This window comes from Schistocerca americana, chromosome X (assembly GCF_021461395.2).
Source record: "Schistocerca americana isolate TAMUIC-IGC-003095 chromosome X, iqSchAmer2.1, whole genome shotgun sequence".
Classification (NCBI taxonomy): domain Eukaryota; kingdom Metazoa; phylum Arthropoda; class Insecta; order Orthoptera; family Acrididae; genus Schistocerca; species Schistocerca americana.
Window position 1 is genome coordinate 785,516,959 of NC_060130.1, and position 15,373 is coordinate 785,532,331.

Here is a 15,373-nt window from a genome sequence, read left to right on the forward strand (position 1 = left end):
GTGATGATCAAGGGAGATGCGACAACTTATCGTAATGTTCACAAAATCAGTCGTGGTAATATGTGGTGTGTGAACAGGGTCCCTGTCGTCATGGAAAAAAGCATCACCATAGGGAAACATGGGATGGACCTGATCAGCCAAAATGCTCCCATAATCCTTGGTGGTAATGTGATCTTAGTCAGTGCCCACGAAACCCATGGAATACCATGATATGGTTGCCCTCATCACCACCAAACTCGCACCAAGTTTCACTCTTCAAATGCAAATTTTGGCCAGAAGTTGGAAACTATATGCAGCAAGGCTCACCGGACCAAACGACTTTCTTTCAATGCTCCATAGTCCAGCCTTTATGGTTTCGGCACCACGTTTTCCTGTTACAGTCATTTGCATCAATGATGAGTGGTTTTGAAATTTTAGCTCTCCCGGAAATTCCCAACTTATGGAACTCCGTTTTGTTTCGGTGTTGACAAGGTTCGTGAGTGTGACTCTGCAGTGACTTTTGCAGCTATCTCCTCCTATTTTTTGTCGGAATCACTCAACACACACTTTCGTTTGCAATGTGACTTAGCGGATGATGTTCTTTCACCAGCGCTGTACGAGAGATAATTCTTCGATATTTTGCCTCTTGAAACACAAAGCGGCTACCGTGTTTACGGAAGCACCCACCGCACTAACAACAACATTGTGACTACGTTGGAATTCACTTAATTCGCACATAATGTGTGTGTGTGTGTGTGTGTGTGTGTGTGTGTGTGTGTGTGTGTGTCCCCTTACTATAATTTAGGTTAAGTAGTGTGTAAGCTTAGGGACTGATGACCATAGCAGTTAAGTCCCATAAGATTTCACACACATTTGAACATTTTTTTGTTTCCATATGTTTGTCCACCCCATGTGTAACTGTACAGTGACATGATTACGATATCAGTCGCAGCAGAAGTAATATATCGCTAGCATGCCGAAGTTCCGATAGCCCGCATCTCATCTCAGCTTGGAAACAGTAACAAGTCATAGTTTAAGGTAAGTAAGGGAGGTATAGCCATCTGAATAATGCGAAAAGGAACTGTTAGTTAATGGCAGGTGTCTAGGTTCGCGTTCCAGTGCAACATACACTTTTAATTTTTCATCTACTGTAATATGGTCATTAGTAGCTCCACACTTACGTATAATAATCGAACTGTTATATGCTGTCAAACAGTACGAATTTTATTCTTAATCGGAACTGTAAAAACAATACCATATATGAATTTAAGCTGTTGTACTTCACACCGTTTTAACTGGTCAGATGCAATCAACGTGAAGTTTTTTCCGCCAAGAGTTAAAGCAACTTCATCTCATTTATGTGTCCCCGGTTTTGGGATTTGATGGCTAGTTTTAGAAGTTAATTAGGATTTTGATTTGAATTTTATATTTAACAAGGCTTTGTAAACATGCAGTTCTCAAATAGCTTCGTTATTCAGATTGCGTATAAAGCTCTGGGTTACTCTTAATTGGCAGCATGTGATTATACAAAGAAATGAACATGCATCCCGCAACAGCACCGTAGATAGTTAACAAACTACAGTTTGGGAACCAAAATATCTCTGGATGGTAGCTTTATCTGATGTTTGACACGATGGATTTGAGAAACAATTTTCATTCTAACGTGATATTAAGTATTTTTTTCCTATTGTACTCTAATTTCTTGAAATTAGTGTCTGGCTTTACAGGATGTATCATAATAAATGCCGAAAACTGGCACTGGAGTAAGAATACAATAACAAAAGCAAAAATGTTACAGTAAACTTAAGTCCGAAAACGAGCATTTTGTAAGATACTCGTGAATTGTGGTTAGCGCTACTGACTTCAGAACAAAATATTGTCATAGTATAAATGAAATTGAAATGTAAATTTGTCAATTAATCATTTAACTGGGATCAAAATTCACTTATGGCCAATACTTGGGGTACGTAGTAAATGTGTGATGGGGTAGCGGCACATTTTACAGCTGATTTACGTCGCCATCCATCACACAGATACGGTCCTACGCGGATAAGTCGAGCAGGACCTGTACCGTAGCCTCCAAAAAATCACGTGACCACAGTCTTCTGGTTTTTCTGTCTGGGTTCATCTCAAAGGTGAAGCACGAACCAGTGCATTGATATGATTCAATAACAGTAGCAGCAGATTGTATATGCCTCACAAAATTTACGAGATGATCCGAGATTGCTAGAATGAAATTGTAACGCGAGAACTACACGAACTCCTTGTTTAAGAGGAACTACTGTACAGCATGCCGTAAAATCTAACGCTCTAAAGCAGTACTGTTTCTTGATAACGTAACTCATATATAAAATCTGAGGGAAAATTTTAAGGAACTTACAAGGAGAGGCCACGACGTTTGGAACGCGGATTTACTGTAAACTTCGTACACTCTTAGTATTCCATGACGACAACAAAATGTGTAAGCAGTAGCACGTAATTCTCAAGCGTTAATGAGAAAATCGCAAGGTAATTTCGGTCGTCGAATATACATCTGTGCGTGGCCATTTTAACCATGAAGCGGCTGCAGCCGATTGGTGACGTCACGGTAGCTCAGCGTGTTCGGTCAGCACGTTAGCTTCCCTTTCTAATAAAAAAACTGAGCGAACGGATGAACGAACTGAACGGGTGTCATCGGACTCCTCCCTGAACAAATTCAGCGAACAATGTAGAACAAAATGTATTTTTTTTAGTGTTTGGCGTTCAAGCCGCTGGGTCGCTGGATCGAGTTCCGTTCGTCAGTTTTTTTATTTTCAACAGTCATTTTCTTTACTATTTATATTACAATTGATATAATGGGAAAAATACTCTTAACTTTTATTAAATTTACAATGTTATTTGGCAGTCTACTAATTTTTATTATCACAAATAATGCAATATTCATAACTATCGACTAGTAAACGACCAAAAGCATAAAGTGATACTGAAAATGTATGCTTGTCCGTGTCTTTAAAACTGTTCGTATTTAATCGAAAGAGAACGAGGAATTGCTTCTCGAAAGACGCTATTAAAATACACTCGATACTGCATAACCAATTATCAGCGCCGACTTTTAAGGAAATATTGCGTTATGCATGGTTTGCTTCCAAACTATCGTCTGAAAGAGAGGTTTTTGAAAATGTTAACAAGGTTTGTTTTTCCACAGAAAACGTCAAAAGACCTTGCGTATGCGGTGCCGTTTAACTTTGTTTTCCATGTTTTTACGAAAAATACCATCCTGTAACTTGTACAATTGAGAGGTGGCATGAGCCCCCTCTCATATTTCTATCTTACGATTTTCCTCTCTAATTGCATGCAGTGAAAAGTCGCTATTCCTTCACACGCGGACTTCCCACGCAGCGTCTCTCATCACCCGGGTGGTCCGGTGACAGGCGGGCTCTGCTGATCTGGAAAGGGTTAAGACGACGGGTGTGAGGAAGTCGAGTGAATGCTTTGCAGACGCCGACATTGTCAAAAGACATGCCCGGAGGGGTCTGAAGTAGCGGCTGGGCTAGAGGTTCTGTTACTTCGCAGAAACGTAGCGAAAACACTTTCTGGCGGGCTACCAGCGAGTCGTGGGAATGACTTGTGTACCCAGGCAGTTGTGGCGGGAAAATTCCCGCGCTTTCTGCAAAATAGTAACTGTGATTGGCTTGCTCAGGACATAGCTCCGTGACGTAGCAAAATCAGCGCAGAAATTGGCGCCAAGAATCTCCATTGGTGGAATGGTAGTGCTCCGGCAATAGAGTGGAATTTTCCGCCGGTTTTCGAGTTGCTGATTGGAACGTTTAACCACGGCCACTGTCGTGGGGGCGGGAATGTTGTGTGTTCGGCCTGTACGGGTGCTCTAGGTAGTCGGCTCTCACCTTTCGGTCGAGGACGTCGAAGCAACCAGCCATCGCCTCCGGTACGCCAAATCGTGTTCTTGCAGTTAAGAAGACAGATTGGTAAGGTATGTCCGCAGCACCAGCAGACAGGGATTTTCCTAGGTGATAATCAGAGCTCAGCAGAGCGCGCCTGTTCGTCTTTTTCTAACCTTGTTCTGTCTTGGGTAGCAGCAATTAATGTTGGGTTCGCTATGTGTTTGCTCTTAAGATTTGAGTTGCAAGGAATTGGCTCCACATACCACTTCATCATAATCCTCACAATCTAGTTTAGGGACAACTTCACATTCACAGCGTTTGTTTGAGTATCCAATTTGAGCCAATTTGATGTATTGTAAATGTTTCATGTGTTTTTGTTTATTATTTTGGGTTTAGTCTTAATAAATCATATTGTTATTTTGGACAGAACTTTCATTCTGTTAATCAGTAGAGCAACCCTATCATTCCTCACTATGTTAATGAAACCTTCGTTTATTTAACTTATTTATCAAATTAAATTATTGCAGGTGCCAAACTCTCTTCTACTCCACTGGCAGGGTTGATTAGAGTCAGTTCGCGTATTTTTTTTAATCCTTGTGCAACAGCAAAAGTCGGAGTTAGAATAGGGGTGAGCCTTAGAGCATCATTTACATATGTAGATTCTAGAAGAATTTAGTGTTAAATACACTGCTAGCCCCGGCACCTCGCACAATTAATCGTCGCTTTCGACATTACATCTTTCGAAAGCCGTCTGTGCCGGTCAAAACTTGATGTAACAAGTCGTTTCGGGCTCCTTCCAGGTATAAGGGATTTCTCCAATCACGGACAAGCATACATTTTCAGTATGACTTTATGCATTTGGTCGTTTACTAGTCGATAGTTATGATTATTACGTTATTTGTGATAATAAAAATTAGTAGACTGCCAAATAACATTGTAACTTTAATAAAATCTCATTTGATTATACGTATTTTTCCCATTATATCAATTTTAATATAAATAATAAAGAAAATGACTGTTGAAAATAAAAATAAAAACTGACGAACGGAACTCGATCCAGCGATCCAGTGGCTCGAACGCTAAACACCTAAAAAAAAAAAATTAGTTCTATATTGTTAGTTGAATTTCTTTATGGTAGGCGTCCGATGACACCCACTCAGTTTCTTCGATGATCAGTTCACTCAGTTATTTTATTATAAAGGGTAACTAACGCTCTGACCGAACACGCTGAGCTACCGTGCCGGCACCATTCGGCTGCAGCCGCTTCACGGTTAAAATAGCCATGCACAGATATATATTCGACGACCGAAATTATCTTGTGATTTTCTCAAAAAAAGCTTGAGAAGTACGCGCTACAGCTTACACATTTTGTTGTCCTCATGGAGTACTACGATTGTACGAAGTTTGCAGTAAATCCGCGTTCCGAACGTCGTGGCCTCCCGTTGTTAAACGAAAAGCTTACATTCCAAATACACTTGTATTGATTGCCTGTTCTGTCTATTCTTGGTAGAACATTTTATACATTATGAATGAAAACAGACACGACACAGGTATAATATTATACAATATTTATTATTTATTTTACAAAACGTGTTTTCGGCCGTTTCGGCATCATCAGGTGCAAAGAAAAAGTGTGATTTTTGTTGGATTAGAAATTTTAAGCTTATGCATCTACAGATTACCTCGCTTTCCAAAAATGGCAGTGTTAAATTTTGACTCAGGACTAAAACGAGACGAATTACTTTGTGAAAATGCGATGTAAGGTTATTTAATTGAGCTAAAATGTGTGACACGTGAACTAATGAACTACATTACTAACAACAGTAATTGTTCTGAGAAGAAATGAAATTGAACAATAAACGTTGCTGAAATGTTCCAAGGGAGTGGCTGAAAAAAATAATCTTGTGTTTATCAGGTGCTATATTACAAACAGGTTAGGTATACCAATGAAATTAAACAATTATGTGGAGTAGCTGTGACTGTACGAAGTAAACATTTTTAACATGGCAAGTATATATAGTATATGAAATAAAGGAAAAAATGGGGCATGAGAAGGGGTAATTTACAACATGGCCTCGATGTAATCTTGATTAGTATCTGCAGTTAGAAGTGGAGAGGAAGGAGATGTGTCTGGACAAATAAATAGTAGATTTTGTAAAATATTACACTAGTGCCACGTGTGTCTTTATTCATAAAATAAATTTGTACTAACTAGGACAATATTTCATATCTAAGACGGTGACGGGTCGTGTCCACGGATTAACAAGGACTAGAGTGGTAGAACTACCGTAGGATACGACAGACTATCGAAAATAAAAGTAGACTACGGTAGTTTTCCGAGTAGCCTTGGTTAGTTAATTAGATGTGTTGCGTACCTATCGGGCGTTACGTAATTTTGTTTGCTTTGTTTGCGAATGCCATCAGTCACTAGCTCCCGTAGAAAAGCGGTGAACCGTCTGGGAACTGAGTGAGGAAGTAGAAAGTGCCGCATAACCTACAGCCGGCCGGAGTGGCCGAGCGGTTCTAGGCGCTACAGTCTGGAACCGCGCGCCCGCTACGGTCGCAAGTTCGAATCCTGCCGTGGGCATGGATGTGTGTGATGTCCTTAGGTTAGTTAGGTTTAAGTAGTTCTAAGTTCTAGGGGACTGATGACCTCAGCAGTTGAGTCCCATAGTGCTCAGAGCCATTTGAACCATAACCTACAGTATATTCATCTCGAGGTTGAAGCATCTTGTCCGTGTTTGATTTAACAGTACATATGTCTTTGGATGGGGTCCGCCTTCAGCAAAACACATCTGCAGAACACTTTTGTTCTATATAGTTAACCTCTTGTCTCTTATTTAAAAATAATCAGTATTTATAGACAAACTTAAACTGACAATGTTTAATTAATGTTTTATTAGAAAATTGTTGATTTGTCACGAGAAGTAGGATGATGTAGTAGTAAAAATAAAAAAGAAACCACGCTAACAAACGCAGTTTCCTCAAAGAAGGTAAAAAATATAAAATGCGAAACAAAAACGTATGAACCATCGCTTCAGTATTTCATTGAACTCACACAAAACACGTTTCCATTTTTCATAAACAACTTTCGCACTTATCAGTAATAACAGGACACGCTTGCCTTTATCATGATGAAGAGCGTTCTACTGAGTACAAAATATCAAGTAATAATTATATAGGTTTTTTTTTATTTTTGTGCACATAAACTGTATTTGCATCAAAGTAATTGTTTTGCTTACATGAAAGTGCAGAAGTTACGGGACCAACTAATTTTCATTAATTATAAAATGAATTTTATATTTCAGAAGGTTCTAAAATAAACAATGGACTATGCTGAAGATGTGAGGTTCTAATTAGGAGCAAACCAAACCAAACAAACAAGAGAGAAAGTGATGTCGTCGGCTGTCATTATCTCGCTCACACATTCTTTTATGTTTTTCTCCCTACCAAAAGGTCACTATACTACCGCTAATCCTACCATTTACTACGTCAGCTATGTACTGTACCAAATCTACCAAATCGTAGCTTTGGTAGAGAGCAAGTCCAGCAAGGACCCATGTTTATTGGAACAGTTTTGCTTCCTTTATCGTATACCTTCACCCATGTCAGCTTACGCTAATAATTATGACGCCCCCTTTGTAAGTGTAACACACTATGTACGTGTCTCATTTTCGTCCTGTCCCTGTATGAGATACATGAATGGTCAAATTTTATAATTGTGAAGATCGCGGGGAAAACAAAGACATGTCTTACAAATCGTCGTTCTCTATGTTCCACATACTTTAAGCCTTTGCTTCATCTCCAAATCCGTGATAATTCAACCGCAGAACACTGAGTGGAGTTTCCTGTTTTTAATGTTTGAATTAAATATTCCGCCTTGTACCCGAACGCTACTGCTAAAGTTCATGCTGAGAAAATACATGTAGGTCGGATGCCAGAGAAGGGATGTGAACTGCGTCGATCTCAACGTGCGCGGAACCGTCAGTCGGCAATATTGAGGAGAGGTATTTGTAATGAATATGAAAGTAGCGTCCGCTGTTTCGGCTGCGTGCGATATGTTTCACATATCAGCGCCAGACACCACATGCGGGATGGTCGGAATCAGCGGACCAGGTCACCTGTCAGACGGCGTTAGATGCGGAACTTAGATTTGTTATGACATTTTTCTGCTGCGTGTCCAGCCACGTATTGAGTGCATCGTTCTGACATATTGACTGCCAGCGCAGATTTTGGCAATCATAGCAGCAGCAGGTGGAAAGGCGAAATTGCCTTTCGCGCAAGAGCTAATCGGAAAATCGTGTTGGACAGTTTCAGCGGAAGATAGCTGTCAGAATCCCATTCTGTACGTGTTACCAACATCCTCAGCGATGGTCGCGACGGTATCAGAAAATGCAATGCATAAAGGAATCAGGTTTGGAAGAAAAATCGTTTTATATGATGAGTGGGGAAATGGCAGCAAACGCTGAAAGACATAGCTGCTGTGGTTGCCTCGAACCGAGACGTATCAAATCTTAACAGCCATCTACTTCTGGCATCCATATTACGAATATATATACAACCGCAATTAAAATATTTATAGGAAAATGCTAAATAATAAAGTTAGAAAAATACAACCCGAAGTGCGTAGGTGGTATCACATCATCTTATAGCAAACAAAAGTATAATAGTACGTGTTTGATTACATTTAATGAACTGACTTTAGAGATGAAGCGAACATTTACGGCACAGAAACCTGTGATGGATTTGCTGCATCCTAGGATCATTTTTGTATTACTAGGGTCTTCATCGCTATACGAGTTGCGATGTTGTTAATAGTCGCCGGTAGCCGTATGCCGTTCCTGACGCCACCACCCACCTGCCCCGCCCCCTCCAGGGACGGGACTCATGTCCCCCATATGTCTGACTCTGGAGAGAGTATCTTTTTGAAGTGTAAGAACGTTTCCTGCATGTTTGTGTGTCCTGTATCTTACGCGGAACTTTGGTAGCAGCCTGGAGTTTAGGGAAGGTTGGGTAAAGTGGCCACTCTAAGGGAAATTAAACTTCCCACCTAACCATGTACAACTAATATAATCCTAAAATATATAGGAACTATATTCATTTTTAGGAACTGTTACACAGTGGACACATTTCTCTACCGGAGGGGGGGGGGGGGGGGAGGTAATATGGAGTTTCGTGGAAATACACTCCTGGAAATGGAAAAAAGAACACATTTACACCGGTGTGTCAGACCCACCATACTTGCTCCGGACACTGCGAGAGGGCTGTACAAGCAATGATCACACGCACGGCACAGCGGACACACCAGGAACCGCGGTGTTGGCCGTCGAATGGCGCTAGCTGCGCAGCATTTGTGCACCGCCGCCGTCAGTGTCAGCCAGTTTGCCGTGGAATACGGAGCTCCATCGCAGTCTTTAACACTGGTAGCATGCCGCGACAGCGTGGACGTGAACCGTATGTGCAGTTGACGGACTTTGAGCGAGGGCGTATAGTGGGCATGCGGGAGGCCGGGTGGACGTACCGCCGAATTGCTCAACACGTGGGGCGTGAGGTCTCCACAGTACATCGATGTTGTCGCCAGTGGTCGGCGGAAGGTGCACGTGCCCGTCGACCTGGGACCGGACCGCAGCGACGCATGGATGCACGCCAAGACTGTAGGATCCAACGCAGTGCCGTAGGGGACCGCACCGCCACTTCCCAGCAAATTAGGGACACTGTTGCTCCTGGGGTATCGGCGAGGACCATTCGCAACCGTCTCCATGAAGCTGGGCTACGGTCCCGCACACCGTTAGGCCGTCTTCCGCTCACGCCCCAACATCGTGCAGCCCGCCTCTAGTGGTGTCGCGACAGGCGTGAATGGAGGGACGAATGGAGACGTGTCGTCTTCAACGATGAGAGTCGCTTCTGCCTTGGTGCCAATGATGGTCGTATGCGTGTTTCGCGCCGTGCAGGTGAGCGCCACAATCAGGACTGCATACGACCGAGGCACACAGGGCCAACACCCGGCATCATGGTGTGGGGAGCGATCTCCTACACTGGCCGTAAACCACTGGTGATCGTCGAGGGGACACTGAATAGTGCACGGTACATCCAAACCGTCATCGAACCCATCGTTCTACCATTCCTAGACCGGCAAGGGAACTTGCTGTTCCAACAGGACAATGCAAATCCGCATGTATCCCGTGCCACCCAACGTGCTCTAGAAGGTGTAAGTCAACTACCCTGGCCAGCAAGATCTCCGGATCTGTCCCCCATTGAGCATGTTTGGGACTGGATGAAGCGTCGTCTCACGCGGTCTGCACGTCCAGCACGAACGCTGGTCCAACTGAGGTGCCAGGTGGAAATGGCATGGCATGCGTTCCACAGGACTACATCCAGCATCTCTACGATCGTCTCCATGGGAGAATAGCAGCCTGCATTGCTGCGAAAGGTGGATATACACTGTACTAGTGCCGACATTGTGCATGCTCTGTTGCCTGTGTCTATGTGCCTGTGGTTCTGTCAGTGTGATCATGTAATGTATCTGACCCCAGGAATGTGTCAATAAAGTTTCCCCTTCCTGGGACAATGAATTCACGGTGTTCTTATTTCAATTTCCAGGAGTGTATTTTCTAAGCATCTTGATGCCCTAGTGTCTGAAACATTACCGAGCGCCTGGAGCACATCGTTTGCAATGGGATTTTTGTATTACGCAAATTATAACAGAACAGGAAAGATTTTAGGTAATAAAAATTAAATAATTCAAAATCGTCACATAGGGACAGAATGACGGGTGATGGCTTTGTGTGTAAAATGGTTTAAAAGCAGTCTGACCTGTAATATTATCTGTGATAAATGGAAGTAAGTAACTCTTATCGGGTAAACACCTTCACCATTCCTCCCGACGGGTAGTGTAGTCACTTTTCCCGACCGGACACGATATCGGCTTTAGTTGTTCACAGAGGAAACTGTCAAACTGAAATAAATAAGGAACTACATTTGCAGGCCAAACATTGTCTAAACATGTTTGTGGTAAGCGTATTATTCTGTGTATTAGTTTGACCACTATACGGCAGGCAGAAGCACTGTTCAGGGGGAAAAAATACACAATGGCCACTTTACACGCCCTGGCCACGTTCCCTGCCAAGCTGGCTGTGATCAAGATGATTGGTTTGTGGGGGCGCTCAACTGCGCGGTCATCAGCGTCCGTACAAAGTCCCAGTTTTTTCACAGTCCAGTTGGGTCACTGTCACGAATGATGATGATGAAATGATGAGGACAACACAAACACCCAGTCCCCGGGCAGAGAAAATCCCCAACCCGAAGCTGGCTGTGGGAAACCGACTAAAATCCGCATCTTCGCCGTCCCCTTGGTTAACCCTATAGCAGGAGTATCCAGGCAGCGTCACGTTAACGCCCTCGGCTATGAGCGCGGGTGGATACGATTCTTTTTTTTTTTTGTCATCAGTCTACTGACTGGTTTGATGCGGCCCGCCACAAATTCCTTTCCTGTGCTAACCTCTTCATCTCAGAGCAGCACTTGCAACCTACGTCCTCAATTATTTGCTTGACGTATTCCAATCGCTGCCTTCCTCTGCAGTTTTTGCCCTCTACAGCTCCCTCTAGTACCATGGAAGTCATTCCCTCATGTCTTAGCATCTGTCCTATCATCCTGTCCCTTCTCCTTATCAGTGTTTTCCACATATTCCTTTCCTCTCCGATTCTGCGTACAACCTCCTCATTCCTTACCTTATCAGTCCACTTAATTTTCAACATTCGTCTATAGCACCACATCCCAAATACTTCGATTCTCTTCTGTTCCGGTTTTCCCACAGTCCATGTTTCACTACCATACAATGCTGTACTCCGGACGTACATCCTCAGAAATTTCTCCCTCAAATTAAGGCCGGTATTTGATATTAGTAGACTTCCCTTGGCCAGAAATGCCTTTTTTGCCATAGCGAGTCTGCTTTTGATGTCCTCCTTGCTCCGTCCGTCATTGGTTATTTTACTGCCCAGGTAGCAGAATTCCTTAACTTCATTGACTTCGTGACCATCAATCCTGATGTTAAGTTTCTCGCTGTTCTCATTTCTACCACTTCTCATTACCTTCGTCTTTCTCCGATTTACTCTCAAACCATACTGTGTACTCATTAGACTGTTCATTCCGTTCAGCAGATCATTTAATTCTTCTTCACTTTCACTCAGGATAGCGATGTCATCAGCGAATCGTATCATTGATATCCTTTCACCTTGTATTTTAATTCCACTCCTGAACCTTTCTTTTATTTCCATCATTGCTTCCTCGATGTACAGATTGAAGAGTAGGGACGAAAGGCTACAGCCTTGTCTTACACCCTTCTTAATACGAGCACATCGTTCTTGATCATCCACTCTTATTATTCCCTCTTGGTTGTTGTACATATTGTATATGACCCGTCTCTTCCTATAGCTTACCCCTACTTATTTCAGAATCTCGAACAGCTTGCACCACTTTATATTGTCGAACGCTTTTTCCAGGTCGACAAATCCTATGAAAGTGTCTTGATTTTTCTTTAGCCTTACTTCCATTATTAGCCGTAACGTCAGAATTGCCTCTCTCGTCCCTTTACTTTTCCTAAAGCCAAACTGATCGTCACCTAGCGCATTCTCAGTTTTCTTTTCCATTCTTCTGTATATTATTCTTGTAAGCAGCTTCGATGCATGAGCTGTTAAGCTGATTGTGCAATAATTCTCGCACTTGTCAGCTCTTGCCGTCTTCGGAATTGTGTGGATGATGCTTTTCCGAAAGTCAGATGGTATATCGCCAGACTCATATTCTACACACCAACGTGAATAGTCGTTTTGTTGCCACTTCCCCCAATGATTTTAGAAATTCTGATGGAATGTTATCTATCCCTTCTGCCTTATTTGACCGTAAGTCCTCCAAAGCTCTTTTAAATTCTGATTCTAATACTGGATCCCCTATCTCTTCTAAATCGACTCCTGTTTCTTATTCTATCACATCAGACAAATCTTCACCCTCATAGAGGCTTTCAATGTATTCTTTCCACCTATCTGCTCTCTCCTCTGCATTTAACAGTGGAATTCCCGTTGCACTGTTAATGTTACCACTGTTGCTTTTAATGTCACCAAAGGTTGTTTTGACTTTCCTGTATGCTAAGTCTGTCCTTCCGACAATCACATCTTTTTCGATGTCTTCACATTTTTCCTGCAGCCATTTCGTCTTAGCTTCCCTGCACTTCCTATTTATTTCATTCCTCAGCGACATGTATTTCTGTATTCCTGATTTTCCCGGAACATGTTTGTACTTCCTCCTTTCATCAATCAACTGAAGTATTTCTTCTGTTACCCATGGTTTCTTCGCAGCTACCTTCTTTGTACCTATGTTTTCCTTCCCAACTTCTGTGATGGCCCTTTTTGGAGATGTCCATTCCTCTTCAACTGTACTGCCTACTGCGCTATTCCTTATTGCTGTATCTATAGGGTTAGAGAACTTCAAACGTATCTCGTCATTCCTTAGTACTTCCGTATCCCACTTCTTTGCGTATTGATTCTTCCTGACTAATGTCTTAAACTTCAGCCTTCTCTTCATCACTACTATATTGTGATCTGATTCTGTATCTGCTCCTGGATACGCCTTACAATCCAGTATCTGATTTCGAAATCTCTGTCTGAGCATGATGTAATCTAATTGAAATCTTCCCGTATCTCCCGGCCTTTTCCAAGTATACCTCCTCCTCTTGTGATTCTTGAACAGGGTATTCGCTATTACTAGTTGAAACTTGTTACAGAACTCAATTAGTCTTTCTCCTCTTTCATTCCTTGTCCCAAGCCCATATTCTCCTGTAACCTTCTCTTCTACTCCTTCCCCTACAACTGCATTCCAGTCGCCCATGACTATTAGATTTTCGTCCCCCTTTACATACTGCATTACCCTTTCAATATCCTCATACACTTTCTCTATCTGTTCATCTTCAGCTTGCGACGTCGGCATGTATACCTGAACTATCGTTGTCGGTGTTGGTCTTCTGTCGATTCTGATTAGAACAACCCGGTCACTGAACTGTTCACAGTAACACACCCTCTGCCCTACCTTCCTATTCATAACGAATCCTACACCTGTTATACCATTTTCTGCAGCTTTTGATATTATCCGATACTCATCTGACCAGAAATCCTTGTCTTCCTTCCACTTCACTTCACTGACCCCTACTATATCTAGATTGAGCCTTTGCATTTCCCTTTTCAGATTTTCTAGTTTCCCTACCACGTTCAAGCTTCTGACATTCCACGCCCCGACTCGTAGAACGTTATCCTTTCGTAGATTATTCAATCTTTTTCTCATGGTAACCTTGCCCTTGGCAGTCCCCTCCCGGAGATCCGAATGGGGGACTATTCCGGAATCTTTTGCCAATGGAGAGATCATCATGACACTTCTTCAATTACAGGCCACATGTCCTGTGGATACACGTTACGTGTCTTTAATGCAGTGGTTTCCATTGCCTTCTGCATCCTCACATCGTTGATCATTGCTGATTCTTCCGCCTTTAGGGGCAATTTCCCACCCCTAGGACAAGAGAGTGCCCTGAACCTCTATCCGCTCCTCCGCCCTCTTTGACAAGGCCGTTGGCAGAATGAGGCCGACTTCTTATACCGGAAGTCTTCGGATGCCAATGCTGATTATTTATCAAAATTTAGGCAGTGGCGGGGATCGAACCCGGGACTGAAGACGTTTTGATTATGAAGCAAAGACGCTACCCCTAGACCACAAAGCCCAAAGACCACAGGAACACAAATAGCAGAACTGAATGTTCAGAATTCCAGAATTCCCCGAGTATGTGAACCATGACATAACGTAAACAGTTTACTCGCAGAGACAGTTCAGGTTCTTATCTATAATCTTAATCCAAATATCACACCGTCACCAAATTTAAAAACGTATGAAATTTCAAATAAATTGGCTAAATCTAAGAGTTATATTGTTACTTATAATTCGTCTTGATTGCAAATTTTTTTATTCGTATGACCGGTTCGGTTCATTCAAAACCATCTTCAGATCTGATATTTCAGTTACAGGAGTAAACCGTCCAAATCCAGCAACTTTCACATGCTGGGTGACGCAGCATGTGAAAGTTGCTGGATTTGGACGGGTTACTCCTGTAACTGAAATATCAGATCTGAAGATGGTTCTGTATGAACCGAAACCGGTCATATGAATTTAAAAAAAATTGCAATCAAGACGTATTATAAGTAACATTATAAAATCACTAATTGCTATTATCCCATCAGACCTTATGTTTGTTTTAGCAAAATAAATCTAAGAGGATAATTGTTGTGGCTGCTACTGACCTCTGGTGAGTTGATGCACGGCCATCTTGACCTGGGAGAAGTTTCCGCTTCCCAGTTCCCCGCGGATGCGGTAGAAACCTATGCGCTTCCCCAGGCTCACCTCCGACTGCCATTTATGATCCTGTTGTTGGGCTCGGACCAATCGTTCGTACGGCGTCGTGCCGGTGGGAGGCCTCTCCTCT

The 15,373-nt window shown here is 42.6% G+C and overlaps 1 protein-coding gene across 7 annotated transcripts in view; it reads right to left on the bottom strand.

The window, feature by feature from the left end:
* Positions 1-15,373, bottom strand: part of LOC124555410 (serine/threonine-protein kinase NIM1) — a 510,029-nt gene that overhangs the window by 89,023 nt on the left and 405,633 nt on the right. For all 7 annotated transcript variants that reach the window (XM_047129307.1, XM_047129308.1, XM_047129313.1 and 4 more), the window contains one exon: positions 15,192-15,371. In XM_047129307.1, the coding sequence (XP_046985263.1) occupies positions 15,192-15,371 (180 nt within the window). The remainder of the gene's footprint in view (positions 1-15,191; positions 15,372-15,373) is intronic.